Below are 20445 nucleotides of genomic sequence, written 5' to 3'. Positions count from 1 at the left end.
TGGAATGCCAGTACAAAAGAAGGAATGCATGCTCGAAAGAGAATGGGATGCAAGACCATTGTATGATCGCGAATTCTGTTGAGGATGCGGTTAAGTGTGACAGAACGGGGTAGAGGACGAGAGGGAGTGATGGGTGTGAGTATATCCAAATTGGACTCGATTTGGTATAGATGGTGGACTCGCAAATCACGCCAAGCAGGTCGATACGGAGGGTGAGAGGGCATACTGGATATCATAGAAGACAACGGCAGGATGAGACAACTGGAAAGGTTGAGCACCACTCTGTCAGAGTTTCGGGGAAGAGTATCCATAGCCTTCAGAACCAGGTGCAGCGGGGAATCAAGGGTGCGATGGTTGCGAGGACGACAGTCCGGAAAGAGTAAGGGAAGAAGAGGATCAACGGTAGGGACGTCGGAGCGAAGAAGAGAGGAGAACCATTGGGGAACAAGACCATGAGGCAGTAGAGGATTACGGATAAGGGGCTTCAGCCAGCGAAGTTGGAGAGCACATTGCTGTATACCAGGATCCAAGATACCAAGGCCACCCTGTAGTCGGGGCAAGCAGAGAGTCTCAAAAGCAATGGGAGGAAAAGAGTTGGCACGGAAGAACCCGCGCACGATGGAGCGAACTCGGTCAAGGAAGGCGGAAGGGAACGAAACCACACGAAGGGCGTGCCATAGTTGAGAAAGTACAAGAGAGTTCATGATGGTTGCCCGCCCACGAAAGGAAAGAGATCGTGATCCATGAATACTGCAAAAGGTCTCAATTTTTGACAGGAGGGTGGTCCCGTAGGAGTCTCGTTGAGTGATAGAGGAAAATAATGGAAAACCAAGATATCGGAGAGAGGTAGGTGACGTACGATCATGCCAATCAGTAACATCGTATGCACGAAGGAAAGTATTCCAGTCGGGGAGTGGCGATCCTGAAAGGGAGAAGGCTTGAGTCTTGTGCATGTTTATGCGGGCGTTAGATGCGGCAGCGTATGTGTTGAGATGGTGGTGAAGTCGAGACATGTGATCCGTGTCCGGAAGAAACACCAGCAGGTCATCGGCATAAGCCAGCAGTTTGACAGGAGGTAAAGAGGGAAGAGTGGGAGGGACAGAAGGGAGGACACCTAGGAACAGAGGATCGTGTATCACGCGGCGAAGCAAAGGCTCAAAAGCTAGGTTGAAGAGAATTGGTGAGAGAGGATCCCCTTGTCGAAGGCCACGGGCTTGCGTAAGAGGGCGCGAGAGAAAGCCATTGACGTTAATCTGTAGCTGCGTAGAGAAAAATAGAGAAGAGACAGAATTAACGATGGAAGGAGGGAAGCGGAAATGAGCGAGCACTCGACGAAAATACTCTGGGTGTACTCGGTCATAAGCCTTTTCCTGGTCCAAGAGCAAGCCAATCCCTGAGGATCCATCCTTCGCGGCTTGTGCCATGACCAAACGAGTCAGCATTCCATTATCAGCTATAAATCTACCCTGAACAAAACCAGTTTGATACGGGGTGATAAGTGTGGTAACAGCAGAAATCGTACGAGCATTCATGAGACGGGTAAACACTTTTGCATCGGTATTAATCAAGGCGATGGGACGCCAGCTCTTCAGAGAACTGAGATCGCCTTTTTTTTGGCAACAAGCAGACACAAGTGGACTGCCAAGAAGGAGGAAAGATTCCCTTCGACAAGGCATCGTTATATATCCGGGAAACGAGGTCGCCACACACGGGATGGGCGAGAATGAGGCAGAGAATCTCATATGGCAAACCATCTGGGCCCGGGCTACTAGAGCTGGGAGAGCGGGCAGCACCTGACCGAATTGTGTCGAGAGCGAATGGCCGAGTCATATAGTCCTGTGCAAGTTCTGGCAAATGGAGATCTGAAGGCAAATGAGAGAGCAGCTCATCCACAGCAGAGTTGTCTATAGGATCAGGGGTGTACAAGCCTTCATAGAAGACTGCTGCGGCCTCAGTCATGGCGTCGGGTGTGGTGCAAATGTCGTTTGTAACAGGGTGACAGAGGCTTGCAATGGCTTTGCAGGATTGGCGAATGGCGATAGTGCGTTTGAGGTATCCTGCAGAAGTCTCACCCTTTTCCCGCCAGTGTTTCCCGGCCTTGAGAGCCATAATCTCGACCCGTTCAAGTTGGACTTGCTGCAACAATCGTTCCACAATTGGGAGTTGAAAGTTCTGGGCGGGTTGGTGGCGGAAACGGTAAATGAGTCGGTTCCGTCGTTTTTGTAGGCGTGTTTCCAGGTCGTTCAGAGAGGGGCGAAGGTGGCGAGAGAAACATTTAACGAAACGAATGACTTCGAGCTTAATCGCATCCCATTGGGCTTGAGGAGAAAAATCAGCGCGAAGGGCAGGAACGAGGGTGGAGAGAAGAGTGTTGAGATCGGTACGGAACGAAAGTGATTGTGCTAGGCGAGGGTTAGCACGCCAAAGTCCCTTACCAGAAGACTTGGTTGAAGGGAGGGACAGACTGACTGCAACCAGACAATGATCAGACCATTTCTGGTAAATATAGCTCACTTGTGGGTCTGTAGTGCGAGGGTGAAGGTCTGAGGACGCAAGGATGTAGTCAATGGTGGTGGAAGACAGGGCTCGGTGGAACGTAGGCTGCGGGTGCTGGCCGCGAGGAGTGATACAGTCAGTCATATTGGTATCTATAAACTGTAGCCAGTCAGCTGGAGCACGACGTCCGAGAGCATAGTGTGAGCGAATTGCATGGTTAAAATCGCCCAATAGAATAAAGTTTGAAGGATTGGGAGGGATGAGGTCAGGAGTGGACAGTAAAGAGGCAAGAAAACGATAACGTGGAGTTTGGGAAGCAGGCGCATAGATGACGCCTATCCTGAAGGGCGAAAAATTATTATCCACATGCGTGATAGTTGTCGTGATACACCTGCCACATGGGCTAAATAGAGGGTCAGTGAAGATAATGTGAAGGGAAAGGCATACAACACCGCAGTGTGGAGACCATAATGATGAAGAGGACCGAAATTGTTGGTCAAAGGTAGATTGAAGCATAGATGATGAGGCATGGGTTTCTTGCAGGGCTAAAATATCGATTCCCTGCGAGCGTAAATGGCGTATGAAAAAGGCGCGTGATTCAGGGTGTCCGACTTTGGGTAGACCCCTACAGTTCATAGTGCCTATTTTAATCATTGGTTAATGTTGGCCTTTGCGCCGAGGGCTTTTGTGGTTTGTGGGTGAGTAAAGCGAGGAGGAGAGAGAGATGTATTGCGGCCTGTTGGACGTGCCGGCCGGGAAAAACGGAGATGAGTGTGGCGAGAGGCAGACTGGAGTCGGAGAGTCCGAGCCTCATCTCTATCCATGAGATTAGTTATCATTCTGTCGTCTATCTCTTTGTCCCAGCCACGCGTGGGGGTGTCGACAGAACGGCTTCGAGGACGAGGGCCGGAGGACGTGGGCGTCTCAGTTGGTGTCGGTAGAGTAAAGGTGGTCTTTGTGGGAGACAGCTTAGACAACTCATGCAAAGCAGGTTGACGAGGGTTGTGCTTGGAGGCCTCCGATCCTCCGTAGATGAGTGAGAGCTCAGTGGGAATCAAAGGCTTGGGCGCAATGATGGGGCGATCGAGCTTCGAATTGCGGTTGGGGTGGCGGGAGCGCTTGTTGGACGTCTTGGATGTCTTGGAAGGATCGGTAATGTATGGACAATTGGCTTGTAAGTGACCGGTCTTGTTGCATCCAAAACACGTTCGGGTTTCGGCTGGGCGTTTGGTGCATTTTGCGACGTCGTGCCCCATTTCCTTACAGTAGGTGCAGTGGGAGCCCATGGAAGGCCACTTACCAAGAATCTTTTGCGTATCGTCGTATGCAATTTGGTACGTCAGAGAATCTGATGGCACATCGTCGGTAGGTGTATTGGCGAGGACAACATAGCCAGAACCGTCAAAAAACCCATATGATTCATGAATGGCGATCTCCCGCACTTTGCCAAAAGGAGACATACATTTGGCGAGTTGTGTAGCCAGGTCATGATAAGGAACACGAGGAAGCTTGGTTAGGAAAACACGGCGAACAATTGTGCCAATGGGAACAGCAGGTTGAGCGGGGAAAGACGAATCGCCGACTACCAAAGGTTGAGAGCACGCTCGCTCGCAGTCAGCACTGGTAGGTAGATGGAGTTCACATGTATCAGGGGAAGAGCGTGAGCCAAGAGTGATGCCCATGTTAACCTCGCGAGGATAGGCTGAGAGAAGAGCTCTCCAGAAAGGGTCAAACTTGGGTGAGGATTTGGGTGGGACGGTGAAAAAAACTGAAAACTTAGAGGACCCTACACGCCAGGTACGTGAGGTCGTGTTATTCGTAGAGCTGAAGATAACATGAGGTTGCTTTTCGAGAAGTGGAAGTGCGTTCTGAGTAGCTACTTGCGAGTAAAGAGGTGTCGAAGAGGGTGAGATTGGTGTGAATGAGGTTGGCAATGGTGGAGATGAGCCAGTGGTGGAGGGGTTTTTGACCCCTGGTGGTTCCGGAGTGTTAGTGGAAAGAGCCATGTCCGAATGAATTTATGTGTGCTTGCGTAGATTTATGTGTGTGAGGGTAGATTTGCGTACCTGGGTAGATTTTTTGCGGCAGACGTGGAATAGCGGAGGTACAAATATTAAGAGAGGCAAATTGAATAGTAAGAAAAAGAAAGTCTTTATCGATTGATATAAACAATATTATTCTATCTCTTTAATAAATAACACTCACAGTATATACTCTTTCTGAGATTAAGGTACTAAACCAAATCCAGTTCTGAGCACCTTGAATATTATTTTAATTTTTTTTTAATAAAATACACTCTCACAGTATCTATTTTTTTTAATATTGAGATACCAGCTCAAAATCAATCACAAATATCTTAATTACAATGTAGTGTAATAATTAAAAAAAAATTATAACTAAAATAAGAGGATCAATTACTTGTTATCATATAATAATAAGAAAGCAAAGAATAATTGAAAAGTTGTAAAAAAAAAGCAAAAACAAAATAAAATAAAATAAAATAATTAATTTAAATTTCAAATTCCCAGTCTTTTTCGTAGATTGCAGGGCATTTTTGGAACTCAGCTGTTTTAAGAATTTTTTAGTGCTCAAAAACACCTAAGAGCGTAGCAATTTTGTGAGGCTAGAAAAATCCGTCCACAAAAAAAATTGCGAAGGTGTTTCAAAATGTTGTTTCTCCTAATGTCGTATAATAAAAAAAACAAAATTTTCTCACTTCGTAATTAGAATCTTACTTTAGAAAAAAATCTTACTAAACTGTCTATTTTTTGAATGCTACAAATAAAGTATCAAAAGTAGCAAAGAAAATATCGGCAATTGAAAATTAAATGATTGGATTTCACATATAATATTGCACTTTGGTGTGTGCGTGTGTGTATGCATGTGTTTTTTTTTTTTTAAAAAAAATAATTGTCATTTTATCTTTGTTTTGTGTTATATATATAATGTAGAGCTCTAGTATTTATTTATTTATTTATCTATATATCTCTACTTATCTCTCTCTTTTCTGGCTGGATGTCTTTTTATTTCTCCTTTCTTTTACTGTCACATAATGATCTCTTTTTTTTTTTGGAGTATTGAGGGGTGTTTTATGATGTGTACTATATATGTGTGAGTCTGCCTTTTTTACAACACCAATTCTTTAATATTAGTATTATAATGGTAGGAAAAGAGAAGGAAAGGAGGGAAGATAGGTAAATAGCTGTAAAAATCAGGAATTAGAAATTTCTTGCAATTAAATTGATTAAACAAGGTCGAACAAATTTTTATTTCAAAAAAAAAAAAAGAATCCCCTCACTCCCCCTTTCTTTTCTCATTTTTTATGGAAATGGTAAGCAAGGTTTCCAGAGGCACCTTATAGTTTATACTTATTTTTGACTATTTCATATCCTTTTACTAATTTCTCTTTTATCATTATTCGTTTCATTTTATATAGTTACTTGTCTTTGATTAATATTAGTATTATTATTTTCAAAAAGATGTTTTCTTTTGCGCAATTTTTTTTTCTCCAGTTCTCATCGAGTTACCTAAATACGCAAGGTTTTAAAACACCTATAATGAAGATGAAAATACAAAATAAAATGTATCCGTCTTTCGCTAATTATGACGAGGGAAATAACAATTTTGTTAGACCAATAAAAATATTACTAGTAATGCCAATGTTAATAATAATGATAGTACAATGTACCTTTTTTATGGATACAGTCTAGTAAAGAAGTCTACATTAAAGTGACTTTTCTTTTTAAAAGTTAGAGTTTAATAATGTGCACGTTATTGAAACAAAGTATAACATAAACATGGAAACGCCTCTTCTTTTTTTCTCCCTTTATTTTTTTAAGGGGGAGGGATATTCTACGATCTAGTTTCAAACTATCTATGTCATTACTTTCATTTGGCATTACGGCAGTAGGTTTCATTAAAAAGAAATCTTGTAATTGGTCTAGAACGTGTGAAAGAAATATATTAATTTCGACAGCTCAAGAGAACTACATTGGCTGATATACCCGCCTGTCTAATGACTACTGGCTTCCTCAAAGGCTTTGGTACTTAATTATTAAGTAACATACACTTTCAATACATTCTTTGTCTGTAATGAACATGATCTTATTATATGTACATAAAAGTAGTTCATTTGATATTATTATCGGGTTTTTATCTTAAAAAAAACCAAAAAAATATATACACAAACACAAGCATACACGTATACGTATACGTATGGACACGTAGATGCCTACGTAGATGTATACGTACACGCATCCATATACGTATATGCACACATTAATAGATATTGATCTTTTTACCAAGTTGCATAACCCCTCTCTTTTTCAAGTCAGTAACACCATTACCCCTAAATAATAATAATAATAATAATAATAATATATGTGTTATGGATAACAAAAAGTGAACCAGGGCGCTTGGAGATCCATTTCACTGCTATCCTGGTCCGTGTGCCGTTATTGCACCCAACCAAGATTTAATCTTATAGGATCGCAAGATAGTGGTTACACTACAAATTCACCTTATCCTTCCCTGTTTGAATGTATTATTTTTCCGTCTCACAGGCAGCCAGGAGAAAAAGAGGACAAGGAAGCAGCTAGACGGACAGTTTTGCTGATTATATATATATATATATATATGTAATAAAAAATAAATAAAGTCCACTGCAAAAACAAATTTACCATCTTTCTCTTTTTATTTTATTTTATTTTATTTTATTTTATTTTATAAATTAATATATAAATATATAAATATAAATATATATTATTCTTGTGAGATTATCCATTCTCTTCATGCACAATGATCAAAAAAATCACAGAATATGAAAAGGCTCAGTATCGAGCCACTACTTTATCAATTCTTTTGAATGCACCTCTCACACCAAGCGAGAAGGATGGGAGATACAAAAGAAGATATAACAAGTGGAAAAACACACCGGAAGGCAAAGCAGAATTTGAGAGCTTGAAGATTGGTGCACAAACTCGTCACAGTCGCGCGTCATTACATAAAAGTCGAACAATGGTTGAAGATTCAAACAGTAAAGCAATGACTATGCTAGAAACTCCAGGAATGTCAGAACCACTAGAATCAGAAACAAATCCTATTATAAATCCCAAATCCAAATCCAAATCCAAATCTAAATCTAAATCCAAATCAAATTTCAATTCTAAAGCAAATTCAAAATCCAAATCAAGTTCCAATTCGGATTCCAATCCCAATCCCAATATTCCATCTCCCACTTCATCTCTCCAAATTGGCGCCGCCAAATCAAACAAATCTAACTACAAGCCAAAAGCAGCGACAAAAAAACATACGACAAAAGATGTTACGATGGTCGAATCCAAACAAAAAAAATCAGATAAAGACACAAAAGATTCACTCAAAAAGAGTACTCAGCCCAAACAAGACAACAATACTTCAGAAAATATGGACGATTTCAGCTTGGCAAAAGATATTCTAGAAAAAGGTGAACCGAGTAGCTCAAAACTGAAACGGAAATCCAAAGCAGCATCTTTGGGTGTCTCTGATAAAAATAATCTTGAAAAACGTAAGAAATATCGATATTTTATTATTATTGTTATTATTATTATTATTTTGCTCAAATGTAACGTTATTGGGTTCTCATTAACATCTTCTTTTAAACACGCGAATATATGTATATACATCTGTACGTTTGTACTTATTAATCCAAACAGCTCGAAGAAAAAAAACAAAATATTACATTGAACAACAGCCTTGCAAAGTTGATGATGTATTCCCCTTAAAAATTGACCCGAAGGATCTGGTGATCCTGCGTGACCAGATTATTGGCGAAGGACATAACGGGCTGGTCCAAGTCGCGCGTTACAAGAACATGGAGGTTGCTTGTAAATCCAGAAGGCACAGCCGTGTGCGATCCATCTACAATGAAAACATCAGGCACGAACTGGAGTTTGCAGCCAAGCTCTCTCCCTGTCGGTTTATCAATAACTATATCGGAATTGTTGAGTGCACGTACAGTGAAATCACCCGTGAACCACCTAACAAGAGCACCAAGCATCGCCTTTTATCAGATTTGCGTGATGTATATATCATCCAACGTTACTTTAAAAACGGTGATTTACGAGAGTATTTAGAAAATAAAGGTACTTTAAATAGCAAGAAAAAAAAATAGAGGTAGAAGAAGGGAAAGAGCGGTTAGTTTGACAAGTCTGATTCTTAATATTTCTGCTGTTACTGCTGCTGCTATTGTCTTGTTTCTTTAGGTCAATTTCTTCATCCTTTTGAAGTACTTCAAATTGCAATCAGTATATTTTCTGCTTTGACAGATGCTCATCATCTAGGCATAGGTATTGTTGATCTGAAACTAGAAAACATTTTGGTGAGTATTTTATTGGGCACAATGCGGAACATATATTGTTTCTCCTTTTTCTGCTTCTTAAAATCACTCACCAGTATAACTTTCATTATTATACTTGTCGATAGATTGATTCTTCTGGATCTGCTTGGTTGACTGACTTTGGGTAAGAAGTCAAAAGTTTCTCTTGCAATATATATGTATATATAAAGTAAAATTTATTTTTTTGTAAAAAAAAACAAACAAACAAAACTAAACAAAAAAAAACAAAACAAACAAAAACATCCCCCTTCCTCCTTGACAATTTTATTTTGTAGATCCTGTGTTGAGTTTAATGGTAAAGACGAAGTTGATTTAAAAGCAAACCCTTTGAAATGGACAAAGGACGTGGCATCTCCTGGTACGTCTTAACTACGCAATATCTACATATACAGATAGATAGATTGATAGATAGATAGATGAAACTGTGGGAAAAATTAATACATACATACAAATATGCATTTCCCTTAAAATAACCATATAAAACTACCTATTTACCATTAGAGATGCAACAACTTAGTATTTTTACAAGAAAATCGGATGTGTTTATGGCTTCAGTGATCATATGTGAGATCGTGACACCTGGACTTACAGACGAAGAGTTCAGCAAGAAGGTTGTTATTCGATCCAGGAATAAGATAGAGCTCTCGACAGAGTGCATCGATCCCATGTACAAGTTCTTCTTTAGATTACTGGAAACTGGGCTACAATTCAAACAAGAAAACAGACATTCTGCCATGGAAGGACTTGATTATCTTGAAAAAATGCGAATGGCTTGTTTCTTGAGCTCCACTAAACAATTCCAATCTCTCAGTGCCGGACAGGAACACAAGAACAATAATCCAACAAACCCTGCAATTTCTTATGCTACCTATACCACTTTCTCCTCGAAAAAACCAAACCATATATCGGCTCTTAGCGAACAATTGCCCGTATCAAACAACAGTGATAGTGATTGTGACAGTGACGATTCAAGCTCACTCCCATTCACAGACTCGCCATTGAGCTCTGAAGAAAGTGACAGTGAAACCATCTTATCTGATAATGGTCCGGCTATTACCCAAAGTCCCTGTGTCAATGGAAAAGTTTCTGAACCTAAGACTAAGAAGCCTTTCCCCAGAGCTGCTTTTAGAATTGCCAGGGTTGGTAAGATATTTAGAGCCAAATCTGAAAATAATTCGGGTTAGTTATACTCCTAGTATATTAATGGACCAAAAAAAAATAATGATAATAATGATAATAATAATAATTTAATGTAAATCCTTTGAAAGAAAAATAAAAATATGTCTATGTTTGTGTTTATATTTATGTTTATATTTTTATATTCTTATATGTATGTATACAACTATATATCTATATGCAATTTATTTATATATATATATATTTATATTTATATTTATATATAAGATTACCAAAAAACTAAAGACTTGCCAGACCAGATCACCAAAAGCATAAACATAGATCATCATACTCCCTATGACGACTTTAAGTACACCTATAGCCCAAGCAAAACCTCGGACGCAACTGATGAAAAGCAACAAATCTCTCCCGAACACGATCAAAAAAATTACCAAGACGGGGCTCATGTCATATCTGACGGAAAGCAAGAATCACCAGACAAATGTTTTTCTCAGAGCGGCTATGATAAAGAAGTACGAGATCAAGACGAAAATTACGAAAAACAAGAATTATCAGACGACCGCCCGCAAAGTGTTAATAAGTATGAAAGTCAGGGTACAGTTGGGGAAGAAGAACATGATGATGATAATAATCATTACGATAACTACAATGAACATCCATTGGATGACGAGGAGAACGATGACGAAATGGATGATGAAGTAAAAGAAATAGAAGCTCAAGTAATAACTGACGGAGAAGAGGATACGGATACAATGGCTGAAGGGGAAGCTCCAGAAGTAGCTGATGTAGGAGAGTCTCCTGATGGAATGAAAAATCAAGAATATTATGAAATATGCGATGAAGAAAGATACTACAAAATAGATGATAAAAGAAAATATCGATATAAATCTGATAAAAAATCTGGCATGAAAACTTACGATGTAGCTCTAGCAACAACCGATGATGAACAACGAGGAATATCTGACGAAGAAGAAGTACAGGATAAAAGCGATGAAGAAGAAGTATATGAAATAACTGATGGAGAAGAAGTACAAGAAATAACTGATGATGACGATACTCAATTCCTGATCGATGAAGAAATGATTCAATTAATGGCTGAAGAGGATGAGATAAGATTCATGACTGATGATGAAGAGATTCTGGATGAACAAGATGAGGCACAAATTTCCAATGATGAAACTCGAACAATTAATGACGAAGAACTGGATCTATTCATAGCCGATATAGAAGAAAAAAGTCGATTAATGAGGGAGGAAGAAGAGACTGGATCAACAACTGATGAATACGGGGCTGAAGACACATCTGATGAAGAAAGGACTCAAGCCACATTTGATGACGGCGTGATTCATGTTCTAGATGACGACGTGATTCATATTCTAGATGATGACGAGATTCAGGATTTAGATAATCATGAGCAAGAATTCTCTGAAGGTTTTTTTCAGAGCGATAACGAAGACGCTTATCAAACCATAATTGATGATACTGATGATGATGATGATGATAATGAACCCAAACACACTGAAAACCACATCCTAGGCTCAATCAAGAACGGTCCTTCCCGCCAAGACCGATACCCTACCACTAAGCCAAAATATTGAACAATCCCATTTTGAAATGCTGGATCCGCTGCTAAACTGATGTTGATGATAACGATAATTTTGTTAGAAGCTTTCTATAACCAATGTATCTCTTACAATTTCTGAAGCTAATAGTTTCCACAAAGTGGAAAAAAAAAACATTGTATTTTTGTGTGTGTGTATTGGATACAACTTATTTTTCTACTTCTTCTTTTTTCATTTTATATATATATATAAACTTGATTAATCTCAATAATGTCAACTTGAATTTCAGTTTCTTTAGTCGACTCAATTATTCACTGATTCTTATTTATTGGACCTTGTTCATATTTGTATTACACATCTTTATGAATTTTTGATTATTATTTACTATTTATTATCTTTATTTCGTCTACCTTCCTAAATTTGTTTTTTGATGGTCTCAAACAATTCTTGGACGACTTGCTTTCGACTATGTATTAAAGAACATTATGTTGCATTTTTGAAAGTTTTACTTTTTATATGGTCTGTAGGCTTAAAAATTATTCAATCGCTTTACTGGATAACTAGCCAAGTCCTCCTTGATATGCTTTGGAAGATTGACTTTTTTTTTAGAACAAACTCTTGTTTAACAGAGCTTTTCAAAACTGAACAGAATTGCTCAACCATATTCAACTCATGGGAGTAAGGAGGCAAGTGCAAAAAGTTATAGCAGCGGTCTATAATGAGTTTACCTATTCTTTTTTCGCTGTATGTATGGAACCGTTATCCATAATGAGCCAAAAACCCGTCATCTTTGGGTACTTTTCCTTTTAATTCCAAAATATCAATTACAGAATTGACATAATTGTTTGTCACAGTGTCTTTGGTGTATTTTCGGTCATTGTTGAGTTTTGTCTTGTTACTTGTGGTATAGGTTTTCTAAGAGAAACTTTAGGTGACAAGTGGTAAGTGGTAAGTGTTAAGTGATGGGTAGCCTTTTCTTATATCCCGTGAAAATGGTCAAGTGGTTAAGAATTTTTTTCTTATATTTCTTTTGTAATAGCAAAAATAATCCTCTACATGTGGAAAAAATATTGCAGATATAAAAACGGGGAATATAGTGCCAATTGTATTTATTTAGGTATTTTGGGATCTCTTTACGGGGCCGTGCCGACAGTTGAATCTGCTAATTATATCATCTCGGTGAATCAGTTCATGACAGATATATACATTAACCTTGTAGCCTTCATCCACAAAGACTTCTATAATAGACTTGTTGGTTTTGATAAAATGTCGAAAATCATCCACGTTGGTAGAAAGACCAGCAAAATTGATGACAGCCAATCGTACTTTTCGATTTGCTTTTGTGATGAAGCTAAGCATAGTCTGAGAATCACTGCTACGTCCCAAGAAATTCTAAGACAAATTATGATATTTGTCGTTATAAAGCGACAAAATCGGGTCATTGGCGGACATGTTGATCGACACAAAGACTTTCTTTTTTAGTTTGTATATCTGAAGATCAGCAGATTTTATTTTGGCAGTCATTGGGTTTTTAGTATTGCTTTTTCGAGTATATCCAATAGTACAAATGCTTGAAATTGTTGGTTTTACATTTGAGTGGAACTGCTGCACATTGCTGCTATGCTTCCATGTAAAATCCCGGAGTTCTTGATGGATATAATCATTCCAATGGTCACACTTCCGTTATTCATTTATTTACTTTCGTTTAGCCGGACTCCATGCACCGTATTTGGCCATCCATTCACATAAATGGTTAGAAGTCAAGTTACCGTCAGGCAGATATAATTTGACAATGGTGAAGACTTCGTCTTCCGTTAAGAACAGCTGTTGTGTTAAAGTTGCAATATGATCCAGGGACATTACTTGGTTACAAAGATCAATAATGCTGGATTGTGATGGTGCAATAGAACTACACTATTGGCTGATATCCCTGCCACTGTTACTGGCTTGTTCACATTCATCTGTAGCCACAATTGAAGTTTGTGATAGGTTGTGAGCTGTTGTTTCAGTATCTGTTATTGTTTAATGCGTGGATGTCAAACATTTGAACTTTCAAGGCTCCATATTTACTTTCTTTATTGAAATAGCAACAGCAGATGTGGGATCGCCATTGACAATCGCTAAATTTTAGGAGGACAATGTTTCCTGGTGGCAGACGATGTTTTGATTCCACCAGACCACAAACCGTGACCTTTTTGCCGGCATTGGATAACTTTATCCGGTCCCTAAGAATCCAATCTTATTATAATAATTAATATAAACAAGGATACAAAATATTTATAGGCATTTTTCTTTGTGTTTTGGGGGGGAAAAGAGTGGACGGAGAATACTTACCAGTTGGTGAAAGAAAGAGAAAGACACAATACGCGTAAGAAGCCTAATAAATAGTAAAATATCCAACAAAATTGAGTCACAATCTAATGACAACAACTTTTTATGATCTTCTGCATAGCTGGCTATCGATATAGTGTATTTGTGATTAATTACTATTATTTCTTTACTGTCAAGTCTAAATTTAGGGCGCAAACTGCTATTAATTGAATATACAGGATTTGTGTTTCGTACGAAATAGTATTTCATTATTAAGTTGCCCAAAGACAGGCCGTAACTCTTAAAAGAATGAGAGGTAGGTATCTTTGGAGAGATTGATGAACACACAAAGTTTGGGGACAAAGTAGTAAGCTGATGCACACAATGGATATATTGTACTTATGTACATATCTTTATGTGTATGTGTGTGCCTCCAGTCCAATAATTAATTTCTTTCCACGACATGAACAAGTAACTTTCAAAACCACAATATCTTGGCCATGTAAACCGGTATTTAAGCATATCTTCCAAAGTATATCAAGGAAGACTTTGCTAGTTATCCAGTAAAGCGATTGAATGATTGTTTAAGCCTACAGCCCATATAAAAAGTAAAGCTTTCAAAAATGCGACATAATTTTCTTTAATTCATGGCTGAAAGCAAGTCACCCAAGAATTGTTTGAGACCATCAGAAGGCAAATTAGGAAGGTGGATTAAATAAAGATAATATGTGTCAGCATATTTATTGGTTACTGTAGTGATTTAGGAACTAATGCTTCAAGCCACTTTCATTAAGACATATGTCTCAGTAATATTCTGCTTGACTGGTCCAACCAATACAGTTGTCGGCTGTTACTGTCAAACATGTCTCTATGATACGAGGTGTTAGAGTATCCTCCGTATCTAAAGGGTTTCTTCTTATATTGCTCTTAATTTTAGACCAGCACTCTTCTATAGGATTAAGAAGATGGGAATAGGGTGAAAGTAAAAGAGGCTTGTATCCACAACTATTGATAGCCTCAACAACAAATTCGGAATGATGGATACGTCAATCATCCGTGACTATAAAGTAGTCTCTTCTGTCTAGCCTTTCCAACATGTTTATGGTAGCTTCCGTAAATTTAACAATATGATAGGCGGTGGTTCCTTTCTTGGGCTTTGGTTTAGCCTCCTTCTGACTGTTTGGTTTTTGTTTCTTGCCCTTATTCTCCTCCTTTGAATGAAATTCACTTTCAATTATCTCGGCATCAATTTTCCTGATAGGATCTACTTTCAGAAAATTGAATAGATCGAAAGATGCAATGCAGCCGATTATACTGGTGTTAACACCCTTTGTGTATGCACCTTGACCATAGCAGGCATTCCTTTTCTTGGCCACGCCCTTACATCTCGTCATTTGCGATTGAAAACCGTCCTCATCAATAAAAAACGCAATTTTCTTGAAAGTTTACACCTATGCGCTTCTATTCACTAAAAGCCTTATTATATTTCAATTGTGCGAGGAGAATCTCGTGTGTGTATACTTTGTCGCGTTCTTCAAGGTTAGCCAGCATTTCCCTGGTTATATGTTTGTGAAGGCCACGTATAGAGATTTCCAGTCCTTTGAGATTTCTACATAGCTTCTCTCTAGCAACTTCTAAAGTAATCGTCGGTCTTTTGTCGAACAAGGTTAATAGGGAGCCCCGAGTGCTCTTCAAAAAGCTTTCTAGGAAGACTAGTTGGTATAATTGATGCTTTTGATGAATTATATTCCCTGAAAAGTTCATAGACAGAAACTACGAGGGATACCACATTCTTCTGCTGCTTTGGGTATCGGCAAGCTCTTTCTCATGAATCAGGTCAATCATTCGCTTTATTTTATCGTGGCCGTATTTTTTTTATATCGATGTTTATTTCCCTTCTAATTATACCTCTTCCATCTGAACAGTTATAGTTTTGACGGCTTCTTCCATCTCAGCTACTTTTGTTCCGGCAGCCCTTTCGAAATCAATGATCATTTCCAAATCTCCGTGTTTAATTGTGATGTCTTAAAGGTCCATCTCATCAGATGAGATTTCGTCGGCTAAAAGTGGCTCATTGGCTGGATTGTTAATGAATAAAGTCTATAATCTTCAAGAACTGGTTTTCAAAAATATCTTGATGTGTTTATTTCGTCCGGCAAATTTATTTTTTGTTTTTTTTTTTCTGTCCTAGAAATTTCTTTAAATCGTCCAGAATTAAAGTTCAAATTCTGTAGCGCTATTATTATTATTATTGTTGTTGTTGTTTTGTCGCCCGAACCTTTTGACGGATCTTTGGTGAACATATATCATATATATATATATTAGTATGTAGATTATAATTCTTTTTTTCCTCATATCTCTCTCATTTTATTAATATTAATATTATTATTATTATTATTATTATAGCTCAGTTTTAGACTGTGTGAGCAAATCAAACTAAACTTGTTTCAATAAATTTATACAAAATAAGAAGATTAAATGGATAAACAATCTTGAGGATGATGTAATAGATTATTTGATGATCAGTGATCTCTGCAGTCATTGATGGACCGGGTGTATTGGTTACCTTGGTTACCTTGGTTACCCTGGGTATCTTTGTGAATAGGTTAGACTGTTTCTATATATATATATTATAGGTTTTCAATTTCATGGTAAAATAATGTCTATATGTATACGAATGTACGCTTATCTATATATCTAACAAAAAAAAAGTCTATTTTTTACCATTATTATATGAATTGGCAAAGAGTACTATGTATAGTAAACATAGTGGTGTTGTATAATAGTTTAGTTTACTGTTATTGAAACATGAATACTTGTTTTATTATCGTTACCATTATATTATTCTTCTGATATATCGAATTATGCGTATTAGTATGGATATATGATTTAATGTGTTTGTGTGCTTAAAGTCTTTTTTTTTTAAAAAAATAAATAAAAAAAAAGGATCAAAGAGGAAAATATCCTTTTGAAGTTGGCTTGGACGGAATCAATTGGTGGTAATTGTGGCAGTGGTGGTATTGTATCCATTCTGACCGTCTATTTGACTTTCTTCATTTAAATCTAATATTGTGCTTGATTTCTGCTGGACTTCAAGACGATTCTTGGCTTCCATGTGCCCTAGCTGTACTGCTCTGCCGAACCATTTCTTGGCTTCTTTTGGTACAGGGTAGTCAAGACCAATTCCACGCTCACAATAATATCCAATCACATAACATGCCTTGGCCATCACCCACCGATCCCGTGTACTTAGTGTGGCTGCCTTGCGTGCCCATAGATATGCCTGCCTGTCAGATTGCTCCAATAATCCGCCACCTCCTTCTGATGATCCGGTCAGGTACCAGGCCGATAGGGCAAGTGCGCCTTCAGGATTGCCCTGTTCTGCTGCAAGTGAGTACCAATAGACAGACTGGGCCGGATCCTCTTCAACAAGATCACCGTGCTCGTACATTTCTCCTAGTTTAATTTGACTGACCGCGTGTCCGAGACTTGCTGCCTTGTGCAGAAGCTCGAGCCCATAAAAGTGGTCGGTTATTATACTGGTATCTTTGCACTCGCCCGTTATATGTATCATGGCAAGTGTATAAAGAGCATGCGGGCATTCTGCAGATGCAGCATTGGCAGCTCTCTGCAGCCATGCCATGCCCTCACGCGGAGATGATGACTGGCCGCACCTGCCGTCGAGAAGAATGATTGCTAGTTTGTACATGCTCCGTAGATTAGACATCACGGCCGCCTTTCGATAGAATGCCATTGCTCTTCCTTCGTCTGGTCTGGTTCCGATCCCAAGTTCGTAGCATACTCCGACTCGATAAGTTGCCTCGGCATGACTTTGCTTGGATGCTTGGATATACCACACAAATGCACGCTCGTGGTTGATGCGCATCCCAAGCGCACCCATACCAAAGCAGTTTGCTAGTATGAACTGTGCTTCACTGTTGCCGCTCTTTCCACGTTCTAAACCAACCGTGGCTAGCTTTTTGAGGATTCGCTGGGATTCCAATACCATTGTATTGCTCAAGCAATTCTCCTTGTTTTTTCTTGACTGGTTTTTTTGTGGTCCTGGTGCTGGTGTTGGTGTTGATACTGGTGCTGGCGGGCATTGTGATGCAGAATACATGAGATGATTACAAAGCGAGAGAATTAGGGTTGGATTTCCTGATGCATTTGCCTGTTCGCACATCGCATAGACCTGCTCATTGGACACTGGGGTTGGCCAAGAATAACTGTCTTGATAGAGTGAGCTGAAAATGGGGGGTGTTGAGGCTGCTGCTACTCCTGATGCTGATATTGTTTTTTGGGATCCAAAGGTAGGCTTCCGGACGTGTCTAGAGTGTGCTTGCGAAGTTCGTGGCCCGGGGGTTTCATCTGGTGCCTTGTGGCGATAGAGACCCGAGTATTCATCAAAGTACCATTGGCCGGCTTGCGATGACTGTAGTTTGTTACGGTATTCGTGGTTTATTTCGGCAGTTTCGAGAGGGTTTGGATAGAGCAGATCGACGACATTTCCCTCTTCTTCTTCTTCATCATCTTCTTTCGTTTCCGTTGAATTTGGAGTTAAAGATGTTGATGATAGACTTGGGGTTCTGTGGATACTCATTTGTGATTATATATCAATTATAAAAAAATGTATGGTGATGATAACAATAACAACAGCAATAGAAATAGCAACAATAATAGTAAAGCCAATAAAGAATTTAAAGACGGCAAGAATGGATGAAATCGCAAGAACCTCTATTTGATTTATTAAAATATATATATATTGTATTTGTTATTAAATCTTGTCAAGCTATTATGTTTACACTGACAGTAATAATGTTAATAAGAAGAATTTTCCGAATTTTTTTTTTAAAAAAAGAATCATTTATATATATATATATTGATTTGCTTTGGTTTTCAAATCAACAGCCAAAGTTTGTAGTCTGTCCTATGGATAAAGTCTAACTCATATAATACAAAGCATAAAGTATATATACATATACAAATAGCTATTCAAGTGACAGTAGTAACGAAGATGAAGATGAAGAGGCTGGTAAAAATGAAAATGAAAGTGAAAGTGAGATTCTCTATATTTTAGTTTCTTTGGCACCAATTAGGTGTATAAAATGTGTGTATATGTGTGAGAGAGAGAGAGTCTGTGCGAGATAAGACAGATAGAGAGGGAGAAAAATAGCGGGGAATATTGAGATTTAGTGAAAGGCACTACAGAAGCAATGGACGCGGCACTTATTTTTTCATTATTATTATTTTTATTTTTTTTGGGGGAGGAGAGGAATAAAGACAACCCGCTTCTCTGGACTACGACGACAACGACAACGACAACGACAATGACAACGACAATAATTTATTTATTTATTTATTTGATTTTATCTTTGGGGGTAACAATTACATTCCCGCGTTCCTTTGACTTGGCCTTCCTTGTCACTTAATAACAAAGAAGAAAGAAAATCAGTATATATAATTTGATTTGATGTATGATTTTCAAGTCTATCAAGAAGTTGTCACAATTCACATAAAATCCAATTGAAAGGCACATAACAACAGCAAAACAATAGCATGTATATAGAACACAGCATAATATTATACAATATTGCAATTATTTGTGTTTGTGTTTGTGTTTGTGTTCGTGTTTGTATTGTACGTATCTAAGCTGTTTTTTTTTTCTTGCTTTTGCTTTTGCTTTTGCCCCATAAGAAGAAGAAAGGTGTGGAGTACATTTGTGTGACAGTATTCCAACGGCGCCATGGATATCTGTGTAGATATATTTTGCCTTTTTGCTCAATGCTTACCCAAGCAGTAATATTAATAGGGAATATTGATAGGAATAGGAATAATAGTGACAGTAAAAAGTAAAATATAATATATAATATTATAAAATGGTAGTCATGGAAATAGTAATAAAGTTAAAGGGGTTAAAGAACTTAACCCAACAGAAGAACCTTTAATTATTTATTTCATATCCCGATCTGATAGTGAACAACCGTCGGCTAAAAGAAAAATCTGGCTTACGATTGGACCCTACAGATCTCCGATAAATCAAGTAGAATAGTAAGGCACAATAATGATAATAATCACAAAAAATACATAAGTACATAAGTACATATATTCAAGTCTGATCCTGATTATTATGATTTTTTTTTAAAAAAAAAGCTCATAATGAAATGAAGCTCATATAAAGTGCTATAAAGATAGAAGAAGAGCCAAAACATGATGTAGATAGCCCAGGAAAAAAAAAGATAAAGTAGTTCTTCTATTGAACTGCTTTTTATACAAACTAGGCGTACTGTACATTGAAGACTGGATAATAAAAGCTGAACACTGAACAGATTACACATGTATACAATGGCTTACATATTGTATATTGGTAAGCTGTATATTGTGGGATTTTTGGAATAATTTTGGGTTTGGCGGGTTACCAGCATCTCCGGACACACCCGTACCTCTTTGATAAAGCTTATTGTATTGCTTGACTGAACCAAAAAAAAAAAAAAAAAAAAAAAAGAAAAGCCTTTATATCGTAAATATAGGACCGTACCTTTTTATTTTTTTATTTTTGTGGCCGCA

At 38.2% G+C, this 20445-nt stretch overlaps 5 protein-coding genes across 5 annotated transcripts in view; 1 reads left to right on the top strand and 4 right to left on the bottom strand.

The window, feature by feature from the left end:
- Positions 1–4502, bottom strand: part of PHYBLDRAFT_174969 (CCHC-type zinc finger transcription factor) — a gene marked incomplete at both ends in the record, with an annotated part of 5077 nt that extends 575 nt beyond the window's left edge. Inside the window, 3 exons of the mRNA XM_018437382.1 lie at positions 57–761; positions 2281–3121; positions 3286–4502. Coding sequence (XP_018284717.1) covers positions 57–761; positions 2281–3121; positions 3286–4502 — 2763 coding nt within the window. The remainder of the gene's footprint in view (positions 1–56; positions 762–2280; positions 3122–3285) is intronic.
- Positions 4503–9554: 5052 nt separating this feature from the next.
- PHYBLDRAFT_160555 (hypothetical protein) lies at positions 9555–10170 on the top strand. The gene has a single exon (XM_018434199.1). It carries the CDS (start codon positions 9607–9609, stop codon positions 10054–10056), a length of 450 nt encoding a protein of 149 aa, XP_018284716.1. The 5' UTR covers positions 9555–9606; the 3' UTR covers positions 10057–10170.
- Positions 10171–12684: 2514 nt separating this feature from the next.
- Positions 12685–14151, bottom strand: PHYBLDRAFT_174967 (hypothetical protein; the record flags this gene model as incomplete). The annotated part of the gene is made up of 6 exons (XM_018437381.1): positions 12685–12963; positions 13042–13189; positions 13271–13433; positions 13642–13809; positions 13906–13948; positions 14059–14151. The coding sequence occupies 6 exons, from the start codon at positions 14149–14151 to the stop codon at positions 12685–12687; spliced, it is 894 nt and encodes a 297-aa protein (XP_018284715.1).
- Positions 14152–14927: 776 nt separating this feature from the next.
- PHYBLDRAFT_174966 (hypothetical protein) lies at positions 14928–15876 on the bottom strand (the record flags this gene model as incomplete). The annotated part of the gene is made up of 3 exons (XM_018437380.1): positions 14928–15317; positions 15403–15612; positions 15790–15876. 3 exons carry the CDS (start codon positions 15874–15876, stop codon positions 14928–14930), a joined length of 687 nt encoding a protein of 228 aa, XP_018284714.1.
- Positions 15877–16975: 1099 nt separating this feature from the next.
- Positions 16976–17950, bottom strand: PHYBLDRAFT_99781 (hypothetical protein; the record flags this gene model as incomplete). Its single annotated transcript, XM_018444106.1, has 1 exon — positions 16976–17950. A coding segment is annotated over one exon (975 nt), but the record flags the coding sequence as incomplete, so codon positions are not given.
- Positions 17951–20445: the final 2495 nt, after the last annotated feature.

Source organism: Phycomyces blakesleeanus, assembly GCF_001638985.1.
Source record: "Phycomyces blakesleeanus NRRL 1555(-) unplaced genomic scaffold PHYBLscaffold_34, whole genome shotgun sequence".
Classification (NCBI taxonomy): domain Eukaryota; kingdom Fungi; phylum Mucoromycota; class Mucoromycetes; order Mucorales; family Phycomycetaceae; genus Phycomyces; species Phycomyces blakesleeanus.
Note: the sequence above shows the minus strand (reverse complement) of the source record. Positions and strands in the feature narration are given on the sequence as shown.

What these genes read in the sequence shown, in the direction of transcription:
- PHYBLDRAFT_160555 (XM_018434199.1), top strand. Translation starts at nt 9,607, where the DNA reads ATGGAAGGACTTGATTATCTTGAAAAAATGCGAATGGCTTGTTTCTTG.